The sequence below is a fragment of the Cydia strobilella genome, chromosome 3, assembly GCF_947568885.1.
Source record: "Cydia strobilella chromosome 3, ilCydStro3.1, whole genome shotgun sequence".
Lineage (NCBI taxonomy): Eukaryota > Metazoa > Arthropoda > Insecta > Lepidoptera > Tortricidae > Cydia > Cydia strobilella.
The window spans coordinates 16,467,437-16,493,078 of NC_086043.1; the positions used below are offsets into that span (position 1 = coordinate 16,467,437).

Below are 25,642 nucleotides of genomic sequence, written 5' to 3' on the forward strand. Positions count from 1 at the left end.
AATTAATTAAGCGCTTTTAAATTTATTCTAAGCTTAATATCATCGTACGCAGACGTTTCTGCTTGTTAAAAATTAATTAAGTTGCATGAATTTTGGGTCATTAATCGAAAGAAAAATCTTGACAGCGCGATTTAGGATTTTGACTAGGTTAGAGGTTGGCACTCCGCGGCTCGCGAGCCGTACTTTAAATATTACCACTTAGAGGTCCCAGACCGAGGAAAATAATATTTGCGGCTATTTGAGGTTCCTAAAACTAGTGATTTCTAATATGGTTGGCACTTCTACACAAGAGTGTGCCAACCCCTGGACTAAGTACATATACGTTAGGTAATTAAAATAAAAGGCACAGAATAGAACAGCATCATCTAATTATTAGAGGTCACTAGCCCACCACATGTCACGCAAATTAGGCGCCAGCCGGGCTAGCACATGATTGGCGCGAGAGTATCTCGCCGCGACATAGACTACCCTTTAATTCATACAGTTAGTAAAAGACGGGTAGTCTATCTCGCGGCGAGATACTGTCGCGTCAATCATGTGCTCGGCCTACAGTCGTCGAGTTGCGGAAAATCGCCCGAACTACAATACAGTAATACAGTACAATAGAGGTCACTATCCCCACAAAAATCTTGACTTGACAGGGTGATTCAGGATTTTCCCTACACAGAACAGTGACATCTACTTTGCACTTCGTAAACTAAACAAAAGTTGCATAAATTCGCGGTCATTGTCATTACAAAAATCCTAAAAAATCTTAATAGCGTGATTCAGGATTTTTACTACACGCAATAGTGCCATCTAGCCTGAAATTCGGTATCTTGTCCTGTGCTTGTTCTTGAACAGCATAATGCATGCATAATGTAATCGTTCCGTTTGTATCCGTAAACGGGCGTAAGTTAAATATTGCAAACGAGAGTATAGTTAAATCGCGACGAAGCAATTTATAGACTCGACTTTGCAATATTATTACGCCCCGAGTTACAGTCTGGCAAAAAAAGAGTAGAAATTAAAAAGTGGCAACACACGTCCCGTTTTTCCTAAATTGATTTGAAAGGGACGACACTATAGTGTTGCCACTTTTTAATGTTTTTCATCACACTTGCGATACAAAAATGTGTAAAAAGACAAAAAACTGTGAATTATACTAGAAACTTCATAACTCCCTAGGGAAAAGCTTTTGCTATAGTTCCCGCTAAGTCTGCGTGCAATTCCACATGTTCCACGTTTACTGAGCGAGTGTGATGAAAAAGTAAATTACTCAAATGTTTTGAATATGGATGGTATAGAATGGATGCCAAATAGTTCCTAATCTCACCGATGGCGCTAGTTAGGCTCTGGGACATGAGTATAACATGAATGAGTATAATATAAGGCAACAAATAACCCGACCAAATTACGTAGGTTGTTTTTGGTAGTATTTCGGTGTATGGTGGCGCCGCCTAATATCTGTTTTTTGATGGACACTTTTCATACATAGAGATTTGGCTCCTTTATATAGTCTCCATGGTTTTGGACCATGCTGGACCATGTCGTGTCAGTAGTGTCAACTGTCAGTGTCAACTCAACTGTCATATTCACATGTACTTAGTTTATGTTGTGTGTTCATAACTTCATAGGTTGTGTTACAAACTGAAACTCAATAAATAAATATAATTTTGTGCTACACTACAGTGCTGTTCACTTAGAACATGGCTAACTTATTATTAAGTCCTTCGGAAAAAGTATTTATTCTTCACGGCGTACAAGTAAGTATTATTCCTAACCTAGTCAAAACATTAATCAGAAGCTATCCTTTAAATAACACATGTTGAATGATTAGGGGCGGCATTCGCTACCCTAGCTTACTTTGCTCTGTAGAAAAATAGCAACCCTTTAGTTATTAGCTGTTTATGAAGTTAAACGAGCGTCAAGAATAATTTACTTTACATCTCTATTGCAGGATGATTACCGTTCAGATGGCCGATCAAACATAGATTACAGGCCTATGGAGTTAGAAACCGATGTAGTCAGCCATGCAAGTGGATCAGCCAGGCTTCGCTTAGCAAATACAGATATACTTGTTGGTGTGAAAACAGAAATTGATGTACCAAAACCTGACAAACCAAACATGGGAAAGATAGAATTCTTTGTAGATTGGTGAGTTGTCTACAACAATATATACAATACAACAATATATCTGCCTCAATGGGTGCAGGCATCAACTGAGTATCATTGTAAGCCTAAAACTGCATAGGCATTTGTTGCAACAATTGTACATCTTTACCTTTTCTTTCGATTTTTCTATGGCGAGACGTGTTCCAGTTTGTCTGTAACAATGAACATATCTACTGGTGTGGTTACATAAGCAAAACAATACATTTACACAGTAGTCAACTATACTATAATTAGCATCAGATTCAAATTAGGGACCTTACCTATTACTCAATTCATAGTTAAGTAGGTATATTCAAAATGCCTATGTACATTATCTTCTGTCAGGTAGGATTTTGGCAATTGTCAGGGGACATTATTTTTATATGTAGTGTAAGAAAAATCTTATTTTACTTGCAAATAATTCCAGCTCTGCAAATGCAACCCCAGAATTTGAAGGTAGGGGAGGCGAACAGCTTGCTAACAGCATAGCAAACCTCATGCAGCGAGCCTATCACTCCTCACAAGCATTTGATCTCAAGCAACTGTCCATCTTAGAGGGAAAACAGTGTTGGAAGCTGTACATTGATGTTTTGGTAAGAATTTGATGAAATTTATGTTTTCAATAATGTACAATTTTAAACCCAAGGTCTGTACATTTTGTTTAAGCATAAAGCGCAAAGCTAGATAGATAGATCTTTCTTGTTTTTACCATAATGTCATTGAACAATCTGTATTTGCATTTTACTATGCATCTGTATAACTGTTATACAGATGCATACAACACCCAGTACTTTTTAGTCTATCCAAATAGTGAGCAAGCATATCTATGTACACATTCCACACAATTAAGTACAAAATATGCTAAATATTATTATGCAAAGGTGCATCCAGGTCTGATTAATGTGAAGCTAGCGCGGTATTCCCCAATCATTTACAAAAGAACTGCTTACACCTCACATGCATTTCGAAGTAAGATGTGCAGTGCATGACAGGTTTGCAAATGACAGCTATGCAGATACACCTTCTGACAAACCATATGGCATTAAACACACTCATAAATATTTGCAATTCCAGATTCTTGAAAGTGGTGGCAACCTGTGCGATGCAGTTTCCTTAGCCGTCAAAGCGGCGTTGTTCAACACCAGGATTCCTCTCGTAAAGGCAGCATTGATGGACGGAGGAAATGTAGACTTGCAGCTGTCTGACGATCCCTATGATAGTAAACTCTTAAATGTTGGAAGTGCACCACTCTTGGTTAATATATTTTTATGTTTTATGTTACTTGAACTTCTTGTGATAAGTTGATTAGAGAACTTAGCCGGCTAGTGACAGCTAATCTAAACTTATTGATGTTACCATTACAATTCATAGGTAACCTTATGCAAAATCGGAGACAAATGCGTTGTAGACCCGTCAGCCGAAGAAGAAAGCTGCAGCGTTATCTCCCTCTTAGTTGGAGTCTCGGGTAACCGCCGACACTACAGCACGGAAGCCCTGGAGGCTCCTAAAGGCGGCAAGTGCACCACAATAGCTATGAACGGCCCGGGCAGCGTGGCGCCGAAGACGCTCAAGGATGCCATCAACCAAGGAATGTAAGTGCTAACAGGTAAACTGTGTGTAGAAACCTCTTTTGCCTCGTGGTTGGGGTCTGCCTACCATGAGGATTATACCAGGGCGACCCTAAAAGCACCTGAAGTAAATTTTGAACTATGATAGCCATATGAAAAGGAGCCTTGCACCTAAAGACGTTAGATAAGGATGCTATTATCCAGAAATGTAATTTACTAAATCCTAAGGAGTTCATTCTCAGGTCGTTAACCTTTTGGACGTCAATGACCGATATATACGCACCGCAGGTTCAACGCCAAAGACCTAGGAGGATATAACCAAACGGAGTAGCCATTAACAGGCGTTCCCCTCTGTCGAAAATAGTCTGCCAATGGTCATACACAGTCATTTGACGTTTCCCTCCCCCGCAAAAATTGGCAGACTTTTTTGTACAGCAAATTACAGACGTGGCGTCTCCGTTTGTTTATATCCTCCTAGCCAAAGACTCATTAATCGGTCATAGACCACAGAGCAACATAGACCTACATGCATATGCATAAAGTTCAATTTCAGTTTTGACACTTCGGTGACGTGGCGTCTGGATTACAGCTTTTGTGTTTGACACGGCGTCCAAAAGGTTAATTAAACAAGACCCCATTGTTAGAAAACTCGTTATTCTGTTAGAAAATAATTATTAGAGAAATAGTCAAATAGAACAGCTAATGTTTTTCGACCAGCTGTTTTAGCTAGTCTAAATTAGCCGAATTTTATGAATTTCGTTCTCTTTCCAGAATTGCTGCCAAATCTCTAGATGAAGCTTTAGGAGACGCGCTTCTACGAGAGCGAAAGGAAACTATCGGCCTAAAAAAGCATTCCTATGGATTTCTCAAATAAAATCTTAATTTTAAAAGGTTTTTTTTTTAAACTACTTATTCCCATATGCCTTTATTTAATTAAGTATTACATTCAGATACATTTTTGTAATCTATAATTAACATTAACCCTTAACAATAGCATCACACTTTAGATATCACATCCTTTCCTGTCTAGTAATGTAGGCCATGCCAGTCTTTTCTTCCCTCACATTCACATCTAGTTCATTAAGTCCCCGGTAAGCTTGGCCGAATTTCACCTTCCCAATCAAACGGAGCATCCTTCTCATTTTCAAATTACGCGTTGGATTGTAATGAAACTTTGCTGCAGTGGCTACACCTGACGCGTTGGATTGTAATGAAACTTTGCTGCAGTGGCTACACCTGAAAGGCTTCTCCTCTGTGTGAATCGTCAGGTGCTTCCATAAATGTGCTTTTCTTCTACACTTGTAGCCACAAGCTACAACTGAAAGGCTTCTCGTCTGTGTGAGTCATTAGGTGAGTCCGTAAATTTGATTTCCTACTACTCTTGTAGCCAGTGATTACACCCGAAAGGCTTTTCACCTGTCTGTATAATCATGTGAGCGTTTTTATAGTTTTTTGCCCCCGTGTAGTTTTTTTTTGATTTGATGTCTATCTAATTCTAAACCATAATCCCCTCCGATCTATTTATGTAAAGGTAAGTGAGTGTGTTTCTTTAAAACAGACTTGTTCGTGAACAGTTTGCCGCAATGATGACATTGATAGATGGTGGCGGTGACATTAGGTGTGGCACATAAACTAATTACAGGACTAGATATACCTTATCCTATTGTAAGTACAAAGTTTCAGAGCAATCTAGCTAGTCGTTTTAATATGAGAGCGTAACTACGTTTATATGGAGGACCGAGCTTGCTGGGGACTCAACAGCAAGTAAGTTATTATAGTAATCTATAGTGCGTAGTTGCTATACCATTCGACACACCAAGTGATTAGTTACATATTTTAGATATTTCCAGAATTATGAACATCAAAGAGAAGATGACTGAATATCAAAACAGTAAATTAAATATGTATAATCAAATAATCATATTTTAACAGTAAATAAATATAAAGAGTACCTAACTTATACTCTTACGAATCATAATAAGAAAAATAATAAATCTAATAACTAATAAATACAGTGTAATCGTTTTATAAACTTAGGCACGTAGATAACCTACATAACTATAAATGTCCACGATTATTTATAACATTAAGTACAACACAATTGTAATTGCACAACATTCAATTGAATAATTGCATGAATACACGTCAAGTATAATCTAAAATTAAAAACAGTTTTAAACTGTTATTTCAAAAATCAAGATTTATGGGGTTAATTCCCAATTGAATAATGCTCTTAGAATATATCCACTTAAAGTGCTGTTTCGTTATAATGACGATACATAGAAAGTTATGGATAATAATAAATAAATATTATAGGGACATTCTTACACAAATCCATTCTATACCAATTGAATTTAATTGCATTGAATGTTATATGAATGTTTTGATAAATTATTATTGTATTTTAATATGTAAATTTTATGTTAGTGTGTAAGATATTTTTTGCTATGCCCTACCAGGGTATCAGTGCCTCTTACTTTGCAAATACCATCTCTGTAAATGTAATGTACATGATTATGCAAATAAATAAATACAAATACAAATTGACCAAGTCCCACGGTAAGCTCAAGAAGGCTTGTGTTGAGGGTACTCAGACAACGATATATATATAAAATACTTATACAAATACTTAAATACATTACACAAATACATGCCGTTACCGGGATTCGAACCCAGGACCATCGGCTTCACAGGCAGGGTCACAAACCACTAGGCCAGACCGGTCGTCAATAATGTGTACTTTATTTAAAATAATGCGGGATCATTGCCACTAACTTCCTTCAGGCACTTCCTTACTTATGGCTTATGAAATGGATTTTGATGTTATCGAGATGTATTGTCGCTGCTGTCTTTGTTGCTAGTCACTCTTATGCCTGAGCCACACTAACGGGAAACGCCGTTGATTATCGCGATAATGGACACTTTTCATACGGCCACACTGGGATTATCGCGATAATCAACGGCGTTTTCCGTTAGTGTGGGTGTGGCCCAGCCATTACGATGTTTCCATTGAGTGAGACCAATTATGTATAACAAGCAGGAAGTGCCCAGTTCGCCGCTTTACTTCTGTTTAGGATTGACAGGGGTGAGCAGGTCGAGCACGGCGGCGATGTTGCCATCCTTGCTCTCGAGCAGCTGAGTGAGCCAGCCGCCGTCGTTGGTAAAGCCCATGGACAGCATCTGCTGGATGGCGGCCTCAATGTGCGGAGCTGGGGAATTAAGAAATCATATTGACCAAAAAAGGAATACTTATTTGAGTCTACGATAAACTATGGGTAGAAGTAGAAGTACAGGTCGATTCACAAGAGCTGGTTCGAATGAAGTGAATTAAAATATCTATGTGTGTATCACATCACATTAACCAATAAAATGGTGGCTCTGACTGTGTACAGGTGTCACTCGTACAATGAAAGTTTCGTTCATTTCATTCGTGCCAGTTTTCATGAATCACGCGTACATTTAGTTGGGTCTGTATACAATACAAACAAGTCATTATTCTACTCAATGAGTGGCAGGGTAGTACCGTCGTGGCGTGTGCTGAGCATACACAAATGCTGATGGGAAGAATCACAGTGACATTTATTATCGATTTCTAGCCCTGAACCAGCCCAATATAGTGCTTAGGGAGCAGTTCCACCAATGTCATATAGCGCCTCTCATATACTTAATGAAGGAGGAAATTTGGGGTGCAGACACCTTCAACCGATGTTAGGAGGGGGTGAAAATGGCGTAAACAAATGAAATGACAAACATATAGGACTTACACACACGACGGTATAAGGACCCTATTCAGCATGATGCAAGCCGTGGAAATTGTATCTAGTTCTATGGAAGAATAAAATAAATAAATATTACGGGACAACGTTACACTAAAGCTTAAACTATCAAGTTTTTTGTAACTATTGAAGTTTTGTTGTGGTGGTAGATGATATATAAATTATACCAATATAAGGAAACTGAACCTCGACAACAAAATTAAATAAATCATTAATTAATTGTGAAAGAACATCATGAATAGTACTAGCCTCGTGATCATCATGTTATTAAATAGTATCGCTATAAAAGTAGAACAAACGAATTTAGTTCATACGTTTATCTTATCGGTTGAGGGTTGTCGAATAGTCTTGTTATTGCGATGGCTATCAGTGGCACATCAAAATAATAGTGACTCATGAAATGATATAATTTAACAATATTGAACGTACAAAACAAACTGCTCGTCCATGTATAAGTATTACATTGTTTTAGGCATGGAAAATAGAAATGATTTAGTAATATTTGACACGAATTCGTAGATGTGCCAAGATTCGTATGTTAAAAAACCGGCCAAGTGCGAGTCGGACTCGCGCACGAAGGGTTCCGTACCATTACGGAAAAAAACAGCAAAAAAATCACGTTTGTTGTATGGGAGTCCCAATTAAATATTTATATGTGGTATTTTCTATAAAAAGGGACCTTATTGTCGATGGCGCTTACGCCATTATAAACGATGCTCCGATATCAACAAAATGCCGCGCGACGCTGTGCGGCGTAAGCGCCATCGACAATAAGGTCCCTTTTCATAGAAAATGCCCCATATTATTCTGTTTTTAGTATTTGTTGTTATAGCGGCAACAGGAATACATCATCTGTGAAAATTTCAACTATCACGGTTCATGAGATACAGCCTGGTGACAGACAGACAAGACGGACAGACAGACAGCGGAGTCTTAGTAATAGGGTCCTGTTTTTACCCTTTGGGTACGGAACCCTAAAAACTGTATAAGTAAAATAAATAAATAAGATGGATTGATCTACTTTTAGTTTATAAAGACCCACAAATGTTCTTTTGAAACGGCACTTATTGTGTTGGCTTTTTGCTAGTTGTCTACGCTGAAACTTGGGTTCACATTCACAACCAGTGTTATTAAAGTTCTTGTTTTTTCTTAGTAATAGTTTACAGTACGATAATGTCGATAACTGTAACATTTCCCAGTTTTATAACAGTGACATAATAGTACATTTCAATGCAAGTGTGGAAAGTGTGCCATTAGGTACGAGTCCCGAGATGTATTTTATGAGCCGTAGAATAGCCTAATATACAATACTTTTTCTACGAGTCAACAAAAATAATACTTTAAAACTAGTAGAATCATATTAATCAAACCAAAAGTATTCAGCTAAGATACGCGAGCAACCGCGCTCTCAAACTCGTATACATGCGCCCGGCCGCCCGGCGGGCTGGTCAACGACACCTCGTAAGTCGTAACTCATGAGGCCCTGGTACTTGCTCAAGCTAAAATTTTTTTTTCTTCTAGTCTTTTTTTTCTCGATTTTGGCGAGCTGTGATTGGTCAATTTCATTATAGTTGACTAAACTGTATCGAAATGAATATTATAGTTGTGTTGGGAGTTCATACATGAAAAGTGCCCAATTGCAGTTTGGTATACGAAATCTTAATTCAACTCAACCTCGGTCGACGAGTAGAAAAAATACAATTTAGTTACATTGAGTTTGTGGTGTAGTTACAATTTTACAATTTACTTACAAGGGTGACGCTGCGGCTGCGGTTTAGGGGTCTGTGCGGGCACGGCGGCTGAGGCGGAGGCTGAGGCGGGGGCGGGAGCGGGGGCCGGGGCGGGGGCGGGGGCGGGCGCGGCGGCAGCCTGGCTCTTTGGCAGCTCGGCTTCTTTAGTATTCAACACTAGATATTAAAATGGGGTCAATGTTTGCATGATACTATAACAAATGAGACATGACAGTGAAAAAAATTGTGGCTCGAGTGAAATGAGCTGATGACTTCTGTTAAATTAGTTGCAAATCTTCTAATGCGGTAACTTGGCAGCTATAGGTAGCTGCTCAGGCTACAAATTTTTCAACCAGGTTTCATAAGCAGTACCTACGTTTGTCTGCATGAATCAACATAGATTTTAGATTGTTTTTTTCTTTATTGGTATTAAGGATAACAACAGCCGTAAATATAACTAAGACATAATTATGTTTACATAAAACAAGGCCAATATAATTATGTTTACATAAAACAAGGCCAATAACAGTCATCCATTGAGTTACATTATGTAACGATTAAAAATAACAAAAATAACAAAACACGAGAATGTACATTACATAAACACAAATGCTCGCTGCGCTAGAAGTACTACATATTGGTTGTAAAATATTTAAGTAATATAGTTTAATTTACTTCTTAAAATTATTTTAATTCTGATACAAAACCATGAAACATGCAATAGTTACAAGTCAGACATCAGGCAGAATCCACAAAATAAGCACCTGGACCTGAAGTTTTATAACTAATAGAATAAGTAGGAATTAGAATTTAGAAAGGTATCTTCCTATAACTTCCTATAATGTAGGTACAACTAATTGCAGAGTTGTGTGCCGAGTTCGACGTCTTGGAACTCGAAACGATAGGCCAGATATTAGTTCAGGACAGTCTAAACGCTATCCTCTAGTTAAAGGATAAGGGATAAGGAAGGACCCAACAGATGTTTCTTAAATTTAAAATTTAAATGAGCTACAAATTTTTTTTTATTTTTTCGATGCGGTCATTATGAACAGCGTAACAAACCGACCAGATAGGTGATGCATATTGTTTTTAACATTTACAGAGAAAAGTATTATATTTGATATGTCTAACAATCTTCTACAGAACTTATAACAAAGGCAAAGGAATGAGGATAATCAGTGAATGCACCAAATCAAAGCAATGACACATTTAAAGTTTTCAAATACCATAATTACTGAAATATTACCGAGTCGGTAGAGTAGCATAACGGAAAATAAACAAGTAGGATATTTTATTGTATTCGAAATATGATTTAATTTGACCCTTTGACCGCAATATTGATGATGTCAACATAGACAAAAAGCGACATGCATACATGAGTGAATTTTTCAGTTACCTGCGGTAGCCATATTGAGAGGCGGGTACAGATTACCACCGGAGATGTTGACACGCTGCTGGAATTCTTCGGGAAGGTTGAACCCAATCGGGCCCTGTTCCGGAGCAGTTGGATTTACGTTCACATAAGCTAGGTCCATCAGATCTGCACCGAAATGTGGTGATTAGGAACAAAGATCAAACTTCAATATGATAGTTCATATGAAGAGGCATTCATAATCAATTTACATAATTGATTTGTTTATTTCAGATTGCCTGCTCTAAACTATCTCATGCCAATAAATAATTGGGATAGCTTTAAGTTTAGACACATTGTTATTGTAGTCTCAATATATAATTTATTTGAATCCATACTATCCATACTAATACTAATATATACTAATCCATAGTAATATTATAAATGCGAAAGTCTGTCTGTCTGTGTGTTACCTCTTCACGCTTAAACCGCTAAACCGATTTAGTTGAAATTTGGTATACAGATAGTTTGAGTCCCGGGGAAGGACATAGGATACATTTTATCCCAGAAGTCAGAAGAAAAGGGGGGTGGAAATCTGTATGGGGAATCAATAACCGCTCAACCGATTTAGATGAAACTTGGTATGGGGATGGTTTGAGCTGTGGGAAATGATATAAAAAAAACTTTTATCCCCGAAATCATCCCTTAAGGGTGTAAAAAATGGGGTGAAATGTATAGTGTGGACCAATTTGGGGGTGAAAAAAGGATGGATTAAAAAGCAGATTTGTTTAAGAATTAAGATATCCAAATTACTAATTACACGCAGACGAAGTCACGGGCAAAAGCTAGTAATATTATAAATGCAAAAGTCTGTCTGTCTGTCTGTGTGTTCCCTCTTCACGCTCAAACCGCTGAATCGATTTAGATGAAATTTGGCATAGAGATAGGTTGAGTACCTGAGAAGGACATAGGATAGTTTTTATCCCGAAAATCATCCCTTAAGAAAGTAAAAAGCGGGGTGGAATTGAGATAATTAATGAAGTGCCTGCTAATTTGTGTGCATAATATGCTCAAATTGAATTTGGTATGAGAATTTTTCCAGGCGCTATGCTTTAGCTGCTGTTACTCTGTCTACTGTCGACGCAGACGAAGTCGCGGGCAAAAGCTAGTAATATTATAAATGCGAAAGTCTGTCTGTCTCTGTGTTACTTCTTCACGCTTAAACCGTTGAACCAATTTAGTTGAAATTTAGCAGCAAGATAGTTTGAGTTCCGGGGAAGGACATAGGATAGTTTTTATCCCGAAAATCATCCCTTAAGAGGGTGAAAAGCGGGGTGGAATCATGGTGGAATTGAGATAATTTATGAATTGCCTGATAATTTGTGTGCATATTATGCTCAAATTGAATGATTGCTATTAGACTTTATCCAGGCGCTAAACTTACACTACAGCTGCTGTTATTGATTCCACGCAGACCAAAGATAGATATAACTCCGTAATAGATGGATACAGTCTAAGGAAAAAACGTGCCTCGAAAATCAAGAAAATTTGATTCTCGATCAGATGGCGCCACTAGTTTTGGCCTACTCTCGTATAGAGGGCGTTGACTGTTTCGTTTGTTATTTATAATTTTAACGCATACCAGTGAAAGAACATGGGTCAAAATCATATAAAAATAATTAATGCAACTAAAAAAATCATTTATCCATATTTAAATACATTTTAAAGTATTTTTATAAATCTTCATTTTTAGTTTTAAAGTATGTCGATAGATGGCAGTGAATTTACAGTGGTTACGAAATTTACTATGACAGTACCACTCTATCTTATTATATCCTCATTGACGCAGACGAAGTCGCGGGCAAAAGCTACTTATCTATATAAGTCGCTGTTAAAATACTCCTATTTCTACACACTAAATTTGTTCAACAAATATTTAGGGATCAAAATGTAAAACTGAGATATTCATACCCTTGTCCTGATTGACCATCATCCAGTCATCAGCTTTGTCCAAAGACGGCTCCCTTTTCACGTCATTAGAAATCACAGACTCATTAGACTTGACACTGGCCCTGTCAGATGTGCTGGCTTTATCAGACTTGACGCTTTCTGCGTCATCAGTGGTCTTCTTATCACCTTGACCTTCCTCTCGCATGTTCTGGTCACGAGGAGCCAGATTAACCAAGTGGGTTTGAAGAAGCGTCTGCAGAGCGTTGAGGTCCAGTCCAAATGGGAGGTTGAACTGAGGAAGTTCAGGGTTTGGTGTCGTGGTGGTAGACGGTTTTAAGGGGCACTCTGTTGGCTTTGGTGTGGTGGGATCTGTTGGCATTGGGTAAAATAGAATATTTATCTCTCATAAGTTTCGTGCTTCATACGAAATAGGATGCGTAATGTTACGCAGTACGCGTAAACTGACAACTTAGGGCTAACTAGTGAGGATGCGCATAATATTTGTAAGTAGTTTCCAGGTAAGTATACAGTGAGCCATAATCGCAACGAATCTAAAACTCGCTTTGTGAGTTGTATCAATTATTTTATTTTTCTTTCCCATACACAAACTATTATCGTAATTAGGGATTTATTGTATTACCCCTAAATTTTAAATAGAAAGTTGATATACATATAATACATATATATTTCCAATACACACCTGGCTTGGCTTCAGTGGTTGGTTTGAACGGGCATCCCATTGCCGGCTTGAAAGGGCACTGCGTCTGCGACGTGCTCGGTTGCGGCTGAGCCGTATTAGGCGGTGTCTGCTGTTCCTTCTTCTGATCCTTGTTAAAGGTATCAAGGTCAATATCGCCGGCCAAGTTGGCGAACTCGTTCATGTAGGTAGCGAAGGTGTCGATCCAGCTGGGGCGCGAGCGGCGGTCGCGGTGGTGGTCACGGTGATGGTCGTGCTTCTTCTCAGCACTGCGGTCACGACGGTGGCGTTTATGAGACTCTTCTTCGGCATTGGTGGCGACGGATTTCAAGAAGTGGCGAGAGCGTTTGATCGCCGCTCGGATCATGGCACGCTGTAAGATTTTTTTATATTATGATCAAGAACTTTTCGATAACGACACACAGTTTTCGTATTGGGACTATAGGGATTGATTAGAGTCAGAAATTGTAGCAGTAGCATACCAAAACCCCTTTAGATATAAAGACTACAATCCCATGGAACACTTATCTGACGATAAAGTACTAACCGGCATGTTTGCCGGTGGCCTCGCAGCGGGAGCACAAATCGTAGTCGTCGCAAACGGTACATTTGTAGCAGTAACCACAATAGTCCCATATATATAAGGACTACAATCCCATGAAATGGGTAGATGTCCTAGTAAGGTACGAACCGGCATGCTCGGAGCGGGTACGCGCACCATGCAATGCTCCGGATGGTTGCCGGCGGCCTCGCACCGCGAGCACAAATCGAAGTCGGCGCACACGGTACATTTGTAGCGGTAGCCGGATACTGGGGACTCGCAGTTGTCGCAAACCACGCCGATATGATGCGCGGAGGGGCCTGTGATGCCTGTTGAACAAATACATATGTACCTAGTCTTATGAATGAACTCTTATTAACTTTTTGAATAATAAATAATGAATTTACTCATATTATCCCCACATTTTCCAGCACCTAGAAATCTCAAATCCTATAACTCCCAGGCGATTTTGATTCGCTTCTCTCTAGATGAATAAAATCGCGTAATTGAAATGGCCACGGTGGAAGGCAGAGGCAGGGGGTAGCTTCTGTGCCAACGCAATATAGCTTTACTAGAAGTTTAGGGGTTTACATATACCAAAAGCCGTCATAACCAGATAGGTTTTCTTTGGAACATGTCCATGACCAAATCTAGTGCTTACCTACGCCAACTACTCGAAATAAGATTAGATTGTACACACTATGGGCTTGACTTGCACATTTTCAAGTGATATGGCCTAATAGGCATAATTATATTACTTTAAGCGAAAATAATTTTTAATTAGACATCTGTTTTGAGGAGATGACTCTCACACTGATGTCAAAAGGTCATGTTTGTGTCATTTGTGATTGCATATAGTAAGTACGTAAACAGACGTAAAATATCATAAAAACGCAGATTTAAAAAACCTCAGGCAATTACAAGATGTTAAGCAATCCTTTACTTTGGCCTGGCATATCATCATCATCATCATCATCATCATGTCAGCCGATAAACGTCCACTGCTGGACATAGGCCTCCCCCAAGGCTCGCCACTCCGACCGATCCTGTGCCGCTCGCAACCACCGAATTCCCGCGACCTTCACCAGGTCGTCGCTCCATCTTGTTGGAGGCCTACCGGCAGTTCGTCTTCCGGTACGCGGACGCCACTCCAGAACCTTCCGGCCCCACCGGCCATCAGTTCTGCGAGCAATGTGCCCCGCCCACTGCCACTTAAGGTTTGCAATTCTGCGAGCTATGTCGGCCTGGCATATAATTGGATATAATATTTATATGCAATTGTATATAATACAGTGATGGTCATAATGTTGCAAGTGCATACCTATTTAAATGAAGGTACTAACATAAATTACATGAATAATTAAAGCATTGTTGATAACAAGATCCCATATCAGTTCAAAGTAGTCAAACAACTTTACGACTTATAAAACAAGAATAGCAACAGAAAAATAAATCAGCATATTAAAATCGTATTGACGCAAACATCCTCATAGCAAATTCACCAAATCATGTATTCATGTGTAACAGAACTTTCAAATCTGCAACATCATCTCTTGTATTTGACGCAAAGGAATACCGAATGGCGGTGTTGTGTTTATGGAACTGGAAATCTTACTTGCCTATTTTTTTTTCTTTTTTGTTGAGTAAAAGTTGCTTGGCGAGATAGCCGAAACCTCACTAATAAATATGACCGGTTTGGGCAAATCCAAATATTATAAATCTAGCTGCTATCCTTGCAGGATAAGTACTATCAATTTTGCTATATCATTATGCTACATCATTCAGTGCAACTTCAAAGTTACTGGTTTTTTCTTGTTGTATTTAAATTTAACCCTTTGATCGCCACGCTTACGGTGTGCGTCATCGTGTACCTTGTTGTAATGTCCGAAAGCTGTAGCCGCGCGCAGTTGACGTCTTTGACAGCCAAAGGGCTATGCGTATCTTTAGGCAAGTTACCTAACCTACCAAAAATAAATAGATATTCTGTTTTCCCTACCATGTCCCTACCAAGTATACATTTTAAAAAGTAACAAATCTTAACCCTTTTCTTATATATGCATAATATGCAGGATTTAAAGCACCATGAAATGACACAGGTTAAAATCGTAGATCTTGTAAAATCTGCTTTTAAAATTACTTACCGCAAGAGACCTCCGGAAATGCAATTGTGATGTCAACATCCTTGTCCCCCCCGTCTTGGATTTTAGGTTTCACGGCCAGCTTATAAATGTGGCCTTGAAGAGAAGACAGCGCTATCATCATTTCATCGTCCGATGAAATGGATACTTCATCACCATCCTCATCTGAACAAAGGGAGAAACTAGATAAGAACAGAAGGATTCATAAGATAAAGATTGTTTATTATTCAAGTAGGCTACAACGCGCTTATGAACGTTAAGCTACGGCTCTAACCCTACACCTCTGCCTCGAGAAAATTTAAATCCCCCCTCAATTGTTTAAACATATCAAACACACATTAATTGCCTCGCATTATAACTAACTAGTATAGCTACTCTACTCATACATATAATGTTAGGCAAAAAGTACTAGACATATTTAGGTAAGTATGGTTGAAATGAAAAATATACTGGCCAAATGGTTACACGAAAAGTTACAAGCAACATTAAGGCCCTTTGTTTGGTTTAAGGAATTTCAATTTAATATACCTACAAATTTTTTGAGGCAGTTTTATATAGCATTATCAATCTAATCTAAATTGACTTTGATGATTTATCGTTCCGTGCCTGCAATACGGCCACTTGGGCACCAACATTTTTAAAGGAAATTTAACTTTATTAAGGGCCTGTTTCACAATGTCCAAATAAAGTATTGGTTAGCTAATTAACAAACAAAACTAACTGCCAGATAAAATTTCCTACAAAAAAGCATTTTATCTACCAGTTAAGCTTATTTGGAGATTGTGAAACGCCAACGATGACTTTATTCGTCAGATAAGTGGCAAGTAGCTTATTCAGGACTTTACTTGGACATTGTGAAACAGGCCCTAACTTTAATTAAGATTGAATCATCAATAATCATAAATTTTGAGATTTGGCCGCATAGCGGGCAGGGAACATTATGTCATTTCAGAGTCAAGCAGACAGATGTTTACATTGAACATTGTTAGATGCAAAATGCTCACAAATGTTTATCTTGCCGAGATGGGCAAAGTAATCATGTAACATTTTTGTGTGGTCCCAATGAGGGCTACCGTTTTTGTGCTCAACAGTTGGCGCCACTGTAGATGTAGGTCCAGAAAAACAGATCTTGATAGTCTTCTATGCTTATTTTTATAAAATCAATATGTTCTAATATACACAAAGGTATTTTATAAAATAAAAAAAAACGTTTATTTCAGACTTCATAATGGTCCATACATGTTAGTACTTAAATTTGATATTTAACATCTAAATGTGCCATTTTGTCAACCTGTTTAATTTTGCATGTATTTTAGTTGACACTTTTTTAAACCACTACCATTTGTTGAGCTATATCTATTTTTTACCATGATTAATCAAAGATGGACAAAGATTTACCACAATTATGAATAAGGAGTAAAAATTCCCGATAAAAAAGCTTGAAACCCCCCAAAATTCTATGCATTTGACATTTTGAAAGACCTCAATCTACACTAGCACCCCTAGCGGCGAAATTAAACGCGATAGCCCTAATTTTAACAATGGTAATTTTTTTATTACCTTTCCACATAACAGTGTAAACCTTGCCCTTAAGTCCAGGGAAGACATCTTGCAGCTTGGCGTTCAAGTAATGGAAACTGGTGACCACACTTTTCTCAATCCCGAAACGGCGGATTTCTGGGGGGCCATCTTGGGACCAGTAGGCGAACACCTTAAATTGCACTAGGTCTTCCATTGTCTGTGAAAGTCATGTTGATTTAAAAAAACCGGACAAGTGCGAGTTGGACTCGCCCCCCCCGGTTTCGTACTTTTTAGTATTTGTTGTTGTAGCAGCAACAGAAATACATCATCTGTGAAAATTTCAACTGTCTAGCTATCACGGGTTATGAGATACAGCCTGGTGACAGTCAGACGGACAGCGGAGTATTAGTAACAGGGTCCCGTTTTTACCCTTTGGGTACGGAACCCTAAAAACACAATTTAATAAAAAAAACATTTGATTTGTTCCCTAGTTGCATTAATTCAGTAGACTCATTTGAATGTGGTAAAGTTAGAAAAATTGTATTTTACAAATAATTAATTGTAAAGCTTTAAACCCTGTCAGTGATTACCAGATTAGATGATGCAACATTAAGAAAGAGAGAAATCTATGATAACTCTCTGCACAAAACTTACTGCGCCGAATTTCATAGTACTGTTAAGTACTCATTACTCTGAAGAGCAACTATTTAAAAATGCAAGTAAGCAACTGATACCACTTTCCTTATCCTTACATATGAGGCGCCATTTTGTTTGAAACAAATAAATTAACTACACTAAACTTAACTCCAAGCTTACCATTAAATTTACCGACTTTTAAATGTTTTCAACAGAACAAAGAACAAAGTCGTCGAAATATGCGCGCGCAACAGGTATTCAAAAAAACCAAAACTATTCAATTATCGACTTGAAAAAGACTACGTTTACAAAATCAGTAAAAACAAACAAGAATCGTGTCTTCCAGCACGGCACAGAGCGCTGAGCGAATGTTGTTGTCGTGCGGCGCGCGAGCTTAAATATACGGTGCAAAATATTATGATTCATCAGATACTCACATACATAGAATGTTGGAGAACGCAATACGAGAGATAATCAATAGTTGTGCAATGCAACTCAAAATACTAAAATCAAATGTCAAAACAAAAAGTCATGTTTATGTCGCTCCTTTACACAAAAGTTTTCTGTTTACCATATGTTTACAATTTCGTTGATTTTTTATCACTAATTGGATCAAATAATTTACAAGTATAAAATGTGAATATGTATGTTTATTTGTATTAAGTATATTAATATAGTTATTACAATCAAATTGTATTATAGGTTAATGTTACCTTAATTAATATTGTTTACTTCAAGGATACATAATACATGTCATACAAAATAAAACATTACAAAAATCTTAACCTAAACTAGAGCCTAACAAACACAAAAACTATGTGAATATTACAGAAACCGATGACCTTGTTTTTGTCACGGCTTTCAATATCATATTAAATAAAACTCAATAAAAAGATTAGTTTAAAAATAAATTTACTCAGTTATCGTTAACTGCACTGCGTGGATTGAAACTACAAAACTATTCCTTGCCCCGGAATCTAGCTGATTTAGGAATAATCATTTTATAGTTGGTCATACCAAATTGGCAGTAAATAAGAACAAAAAAAAAACTACTCATCTTTTTCTTTTGTGTGCTAGTACTAGTGTAAGACAAAGATAGTATGATTCTCTCTGTCTATGTTTGTAATGAGACAGTCCTTTGACAAAGTATACGTCAAGCCATTTCCGTCAGTAGAAAAAAGCGGCAAATTTAAAAAAATGTAGACGCAAAGCACGCAAAGGAAATACTTGAATTTCACTAGGGATGAAAATTCCGGAAAAAATCAATGTTTTTTTCGGGAATTTTACAAAACTTCGTTCTTTTCGTTTTTTTTCCAGTTCTATTCAGAAAAATTAAATACGTCACACATAGTGGGTCCCACTCAGTAATCATTTTGGCCCACCTTTCCGGGTGCATCCAGTCTCTAAAATCGAAACTCGAGGTTTGCCAGCGAGCGAGCGAGCGATTTTGTACATAAGTTCCGAAAAACTCGTTGGTACGAGCCGGGGTTTGAACCGCGACCTCCGGATCGAAAGTCGCACGCTCTTACCGCTAGGCCACCAGCGCTTAACCACTTAGACACGAAGAAAATTAAAATCAACAATATTTTAAATAGTTATTAATTGTAATAACGTACAATTTACAGCAATACATAAAGAAACTATATAGTAAATTATTATACCAATATTATACTAATCTTGATGTTCCTTACTATTAACACTCTTATTAATAACAACTTTCTTTTGGCTTCCATACTTTTCTTGGTCAACAAACTTAGGAGGTCCTCCTATCTGTGTGGTTTCAGGAACACTTAGCTCTTCATTAAGTTTTTTGGCCAGGAAGTATATTTCAGCAAGAGCGATCACCAGAGCACACATTACTCCAAGGAGCAGCCGGAATCCAAAGTCGAGGTTACCAACCATCCATTCAACTCCTCTGAAGCCGAACAGGAATCCAGCAAATATTGAAATGATGAATTGGCCAATGGCAATCAGCTGCCTGTTCATCTGTTTCACTAAAACATAAAAAAAGTTTAAATATCAGTCATATTTTTGTACTTAATCAAGTGTAAAACTGATTCATAGGCCTAGGTTTGGTTGTGTTGTGAATTATCATTATTACCATTAGTAAGCTTATTTCAATAGTTCCAGAATGTGTTTGACCTGAAATTGTGAAATTTAACTAGAACTGATACCTAATTCAAAATAATAAGTCAAGCCACTAGTGACACTAAAAAAAAGATTTACACGTAAAACACCTAAAGACTAAAATTTATAGAATTACATGCAGAAAACTTTCATATAACAATAAGATGTATATTACAAAGTATAAAATTCATACAACAAATGTATGGAAACATTTTCATTATGTTGGCACAGGGTTAGATTTATTGTTGATCAAAAATTGGGAAAGCTTTATCCAAAAAAAAATTAGGTACTTACATTGGAAAGCAATGGAATCGTCAGGGAACCTGATCCTTACATTATCAACACCTTTTGTCATTTTCCTGTAATCTCTAGCCTCTTGTTGAGCCCTCAGTTTCACACACCTCTGTTCCAACACAGGGTTCCTTTTAATAACACTATTTTCGGGCATTTCAATGTGAACTCCTTCCATAAGCTCATGTAAATATGGGGTGTCTGTTTCAGTGCTTCTAACAGTGTTAAGATAAACATATAGCCAGTCTAGATCTGAAGTCTTTAGGAATGGACCATCTCTGTTTTTTTCATTATCCTTTGACACTTTTTCAATTTCTGTTGGGTCTGATTCTAATTGTCTCTTTTTGTCCCCACTATCATTTTCTTTGAGCACTTCCTTGGGTACATTATCAGCATTCTTGTCATTTTCGTCACCGTCCTTCTCAAGTACTTTCAGGTCAAATTTTTTAACTTCTACTTTAATTTTCTCTAATTTTGATATATCAGAGTCGCAGAAGTGATATGCTTGTTCTATGTTCTTCAGTTTTACTTTGTCCTTTCCTTTATTAGGTTGTGACTTAATGAATTTCAAAATGTTTTCAGGTATTTCATAATTGCTTTTTATTGTTTGGAGGAACTTAATAAGTTTTTCTGATGGGTAAATTTTAAGGGTGGGATCTGTGAGAGATGACTTTTGATCCATTGTAATTATTTGGTAATGTTGAGCTTGTGGTTTAGGTCTGCGTAGAGATCTCTCAGCTCTTCCTCTTTTTCTTCAAAGGCGTTGTCAATCCTTAGGCACTTAAAGTTCATATCATCAATGAACTGATCCCATTCCTTTTGCCTTTTTTCACGATTTTCGGCTCTTTTTTCTGCACAAGTCTGAAAAGTAAATGAAAATAAAGCTCTAATTTAAAATTTTGTAATATCTACTTAATTTCAAAAGGAATATTGTCCTAATGCAGTCAACATGAAGGATGTTTACACTAAAAATGTAAGACATATTTTTGTCATCGACTATAGCCATATGAGGACTTTTAGTGTTACTGACAGTGTGACAGTATAGGTGTCTAGTGCATGCCACACTTATATTCGACTAACATACCTTCTGTACTTCAAGATAATCAGTCTCAACTCCTTCACACAACTGGAGTGCTTGGTTTAGTTTCTCACTGAGTACAGGTAGTGCAGCCTCACTGCCTTTCTTTATCTTGTCAACCTGGCTGTCTTTAATGTCAGTGACCTTCTCAAGAATGAAGAACAAGTTCTCTACTTCACGGTCTCCACGTTTTTCCTAAAATAAACTTGAATAAATAAGACCCAAAGGACTTCTGTTATTTGCAATTAAATTTCACATCTTTGAAAATTGTTGTGCCTACCTCGAACTCCTTTAGCATAAACTTTATTTCTCCATTTAAAAATGGTCTATGATCAAATAATCTAGCCCAAACTTCACCAACTTCTGAAATCAAAATCATTTTGACACCAAATATTAATTGACAATGCTAGTGACCTAGTTTGAGGTTTATTACATGTTTTTTAAAGGTTTATAAATTATTAACATAATGATTGCTGTGGTTCATGTAAATCCAAGATAAATTTCTGCAATATGTGAGTAATTTTACATTAATTATTTTAGTAAAAACGTATGACCTGGTAATTTCATGTAACGATGCAACTATTGCATCAACGATACAATTATTAGTCACAGGACACTATGAGGATGGAACTTGACAATTGTTAAGAAACGTGATGAGCAAAATTGTAGTTTTACCTAAAGATAAATAAAAAATCCGAGCCTTTCATACATACCTCGTGACAGTTCCGTCATCATTGGTTTACCAAATAGCGTTTCGATCACTACTTAGGCCAGGATTACACTTGTAAGTTTTACCAAGGAGGATATAATAAGATAGAGCGGTACTGTCATAGTAAATTTTGTAACCACTGTAAATTCACTGCCATCTATCGACATACTTTAAAACTAAAAATGAAGATTTATAAAAATACGTTAATAGTTATTTGTGCAACAAGAGAGGAAAGTTGGTTTTTCTTGCGAGTGTTTATTTTGAGTCCCGAGAAAGCGAAAGATTCTATAATTGGATTCTATAATTCTAAGGTAGAATCTTGACTTGACTCAAAAACACGAGATGTAAAATAACTTTGCTCTCGTGTTGCACACATAATTTTTCACCTCAGTAGTGAGAACATATTAAAGGTTAAAATGTATTTCGAATTACACAGAATAAACTGAAAAAAAAAGTATTATAATATGTACGATACGATAAGATACGATACGAGACCGGACCGGACCGGACCGTACCGTACCGTACCGGACCGGACCGTACCGTACCGTACCGAACCGTACCGTACCGTACCATACCACACCATAATTTTTTTTTAATAAAAGTATGAAGTTCATGGCCTTCACTAAATTAAAAAGCTACATTGTTTCACTCCCTGGAGTGACGAAAGTAGGCTTGTTCGAGCTGCTGAGGTGAAAAATAAATTTAAATATGGATATAGGATTTTTTTATTTGCATTAATTATTTTTATATGATTTTGACCCATGTTCTTTCACTGGTATGCGTTAAAATTATAAATAACAAACGAAACAGTCAACGCCCTCTATATGAGAGTAGGCCAAAACTAGTGGCGACATCTGATCGAGAGTCTAATTTTTGTGATTTCCGAGGCACGTTTTTTCCTTAGACTGTATCCATCTATTAGGGAGTTATATCTATCTTTGGTTTTACTTACGTAAGTAGGGACACAGCTATACTACAGAATGAGATATGAATATCGTTATCTCATTCTAGCAAATAGGTTTGTCCCTACTTACGTAAGTAAAACTTACAAGTGTAATCCTGGCCTTATATGAATAAATCATAAGATTATTATGTACTAAAAACTGCGGCCATGAATCTAGTATAACTGGATCGGTCATGAGGAGTGGGGGAAAATGAACGAACGGGATAGTCTTATGTATCTTTCAGTAGGAGTAGCAGAGAAAGCGCTGTTATTGTTTGTCCTTGTCATAGTTTCACTTTTCCACCGCTGCCACAACCGAGGTTGTGGCAAACAAATAAGTACGTGACATGTCATGTTTGTTCGTTGCTTGTTTAATTATCGTTGTTTTGTATGAAATTGTGCTTTCTCTTATGAAATATAGTGATGGTTAGCGTTTTGAATGCTTGAACTTTGATAAAATACTGGTGAATTGTTCTGTAATCGGCTGTAATAGCCGCTCTGAGCAAAAATATGAGAACAAGCTTTCACACGTAAGTACGGTATTTTACACCTTCCTCTTAACGCAATATGTGAGAATAACATCGTAAAATTACGTTACACTCAAAGCAATGTAGAATCAAACGATTTCAATAAAAATATCACAATTATTTACGCAAATTAACAAAACATTATTTCACAAACTACTAAGAAGATACTACGTATTATTTATTTATTTGTAAAATTATCCGCCCAAATTACGTAGGTAGGTAGGAGTCTGAGGTCAGCCATTTTTAAACTTCTTCTTAATTTAGCTGCATAACAATCATGTTAGGGATACCAGATGAAAATATCATAATTTTATGGGTAATTTTGACCTCGAAGTTTTTTCGTACTTCTAATTCCAAAAAATAAATAAACAAATGTTGTGAAGATTAAATGTGGTGTACATTAATTGGTGTGATTGCGATTTGTGATTACTTTAAATTAAAACCCATAATACATTTTATTTTACGTTTTATTTACTAAACATGTTTAGTTTTGTACCACCTGCGCGAATTATAGGAGGTATTTCATTGTTTATACGCCTAAAAAGGACGGCCCATTGACATTTTATTTAACAATTTTTTAATACCGTCAAACAAGCTAACTTTGCCTCCAGGGTAATCGCCCCAACGTGATATCAAATATTGGGGTAATTTTTACCAATATGGTATCCCCACGTTTATGACGTCATCTATGTCTATCCCTTACGGGCGCACGCGTATAGCTTGTCTATGTAATGCTAGGTCTATGACTGCGGCAAATGGTAATATTTTATAAAAAAAAACTATGTACTTGATATGAACATTTTAATTCACAGGCACTAACGTTTTAAATAACAGCAATACCCATTATATAACATCTACACAAATCTCAACACAAATTAACTTGCTAAAAACGAAACGCAATTAATACAATAATGTTGCCATTTATAAATTCAATTTGCAAGCCAATGACAGTTAATAATGTTAATATAAACCTCAAAAGCAATTAAAATGGCTATTGGATTCCTTCATGATTTCTTTAAAAAATTAACCTTGCATTTTTCTTACTTTGATTAGCCGACAAGTATAGCTTTCATAGACCTAGCATTACATAGACAAGCTATACGCGTGCGCCCGTAAGGGATAGACATAGATGACGTCATAAACGTGGGGATACCATATTGGTAAAAATTACCCCAATATTTGATATCACGTTGGGGCGATTACCCTGGAGGCAAAGTTAGCTTGTTTGACGGTATTAAAAAATTGTTAAATAAAATGTCAATGGGCCGTCCTTTTTAGGCGTATAAACAATGAAATACCTCCTATAATTCGCGCAGGTGGTACAAAACTAAACATGTTTAGTAAATAAAACGTAAAATAAAATGTATTATGGGTTTTAATTTAAAGTAATCACAAATCGCAATCACACCAATTAATGTACACCACATTTAATCTTCACAACATTTGTTTATTTATTTTTTGGAATTAGAAGTACGAAAAAACTTCGAGGTCAAAATTACCCATAAAATTATGATATTTTCATCTGGTATCCCTAACATGATTGTTATGCAGCTAAATTAAGAAGAAGTTTAAAAATGGCTGACCTCAGACTCCTACCTACCTACGTAATTTGGGCGGATAATTTTACAAATAAATAAATAATACGTAGTATCTTCTTAGTAGTTTGTGAAATAATGTTTTGTTAATTTGCGTAAATAATTGTGATATTTTTATTGAAATCGTTTGATTCTACATTGCTTTGAGTGTAACGTAATTTTACGATGTTATTCTCACATATTGCGTTAAGAGGAAGGTGTAAAATACCGTACTTACGTGTGAAAGCTTGTTCTCATATTTTTGCTCAGAGCGGCTATTACAGCCGATTACAGAACAATTCACCAGTATTTTATCAAAGTTCAAGCATTCAAAACGCTAACCATCACTATA

At 36.9% G+C, this 25,642-nt stretch overlaps 4 protein-coding genes across 7 annotated transcripts; 1 reads left to right on the forward strand and 3 right to left on the reverse strand.

The window, feature by feature from the left end:
• The first annotated feature begins 1,561 nt into the window (after positions 1-1,561).
• On the forward strand, positions 1,562-5,201 carry LOC134756012 (exosome complex component RRP42). Its single transcript, XM_063692783.1, has 6 exons — positions 1,562-1,745; positions 1,940-2,136; positions 2,561-2,726; positions 3,208-3,387; positions 3,505-3,725; positions 4,473-5,201. Exons 1-6 carry the CDS (start codon positions 1,689-1,691, stop codon positions 4,573-4,575), a joined length of 924 nt encoding a protein of 307 aa, XP_063548853.1. The 5' UTR covers positions 1,562-1,688; the 3' UTR covers positions 4,576-5,201.
• On the reverse strand, positions 4,829-18,499 carry LOC134755995 (protein ref(2)P-like). Of its 3 annotated transcripts, none has more exons than XM_063692752.1 (9): positions 18,479-18,499; positions 17,445-17,622; positions 15,888-16,049; positions 13,897-14,075; positions 13,209-13,578; positions 12,530-12,877; positions 10,604-10,747; positions 9,229-9,369; positions 4,829-6,910 (listed from the first exon to the last, which is right to left on the reverse strand). In XM_063692752.1, exons 1-9 carry the CDS (start codon positions 18,482-18,484, stop codon positions 6,762-6,764), a joined length of 1,677 nt encoding a protein of 558 aa, XP_063548822.1. In that variant the 5' UTR covers positions 18,485-18,499; the 3' UTR covers positions 4,829-6,761. The 3 variants fall into 3 exon arrangements, with proteins under 3 accessions (XP_063548822.1, XP_063548820.1, XP_063548821.1); XM_063692750.1 differs by having other exon boundaries at positions 9,229-9,384; XM_063692751.1 differs by lacking the exon at positions 18,479-18,499 and adding an exon at positions 18,222-18,381 and having other exon boundaries at positions 9,229-9,384.
• Positions 18,500-19,624: 1,125 nt separating this feature from the next.
• Positions 19,625-21,141, reverse strand: LOC134755960 (uncharacterized). Its single transcript, XM_063692671.1, has 2 exons — positions 20,463-21,141; positions 19,625-20,035 (listed from the first exon to the last, which is right to left on the reverse strand). Exons 1-2 carry the CDS (start codon positions 21,139-21,141, stop codon positions 19,713-19,715), a joined length of 1,002 nt encoding a protein of 333 aa, XP_063548741.1. The 3' UTR covers positions 19,625-19,712.
• Positions 21,142-21,146: 5 nt separating this feature from the next.
• Positions 21,147-22,312, reverse strand: LOC134755961 (biogenesis of lysosome-related organelles complex 1 subunit 5). 2 transcript variants are annotated; one of them, XM_063692674.1, is made up of 4 exons: positions 22,251-22,312; positions 21,818-21,900; positions 21,544-21,732; positions 21,147-21,320 (listed from the first exon to the last, which is right to left on the reverse strand). In XM_063692674.1, exons 1-4 carry the CDS (start codon positions 22,270-22,272, stop codon positions 21,147-21,149), a joined length of 468 nt encoding a protein of 155 aa, XP_063548744.1. In that variant the 5' UTR covers positions 22,273-22,312. The 2 variants fall into 2 exon arrangements, with proteins under 2 accessions (XP_063548744.1, XP_063548745.1); XM_063692675.1 differs by lacking the exon at positions 22,251-22,312 and adding an exon at positions 22,092-22,119.
• Positions 22,313-25,642: the final 3,330 nt, after the last annotated feature.

Excerpts from the sequence above, each read along its gene's own strand:
- LOC134756012 (XM_063692783.1), top strand. The coding sequence starts at position 1,689 with ATGGCTAACTTATTATTAAGTCCTTCGGAAAAAGTATTTATTCTTCAC. Across the intron at positions 2,137-2,560 it reads ATAGAATTCTTTGTAGATTG|CTCTGCAAATGCAACCCCAG; the intron begins GTGAGTTGTCTA and ends AAATAATTCCAG. Across the intron at positions 3,388-3,504 it reads TTGGAAGTGCACCACTCTTG|GTAACCTTATGCAAAATCGG; the intron begins GTTAATATATTT and ends TACAATTCATAG.
- LOC134755995 (XM_063692750.1), bottom strand. Across the intron at positions 13,579-13,896 it reads TACCCGCTCCGAGCATGCCG|CGTGCCATGATCCGAGCGGC; the intron begins GTTCGTACCTTA and ends AAAATCTTACAG. Across the intron at positions 9,385-10,603 it reads TCTCAATATGGCTACCGCAG|TGTTGAATACTAAAGAAGCC; the intron begins GTAACTGAAAAA and ends TTTAATATCTAG.
- LOC134755960 (XM_063692671.1), bottom strand. The coding sequence starts at position 21,141 with ATGGATCAAAAGTCATCTCTCACAGATCCCACCCTTAAAATTTACCCA. Across the intron at positions 20,036-20,462 it reads CGATTCCATTGCTTTCCAAT|TGAAACAGATGAACAGGCAG; the intron begins GTAAGTACCTAA and ends TTTATGTTTTAG.
- LOC134755961 (XM_063692674.1), bottom strand. The coding sequence starts at position 22,272 with ATGATGACGGAACTGTCACGAG. Across the intron at positions 21,733-21,817 it reads TTATGCTAAAGGAGTTCGAG|GAAAAACGTGGAGACCGTGA; the intron begins GTAGGCACAACA and ends AGTTTATTTTAG. Across the intron at positions 21,321-21,543 it reads ATTATCTTGAAGTACAGAAG|ACTTGTGCAGAAAAAAGAGC; the intron begins GTATGTTAGTCG and ends TTTACTTTTCAG.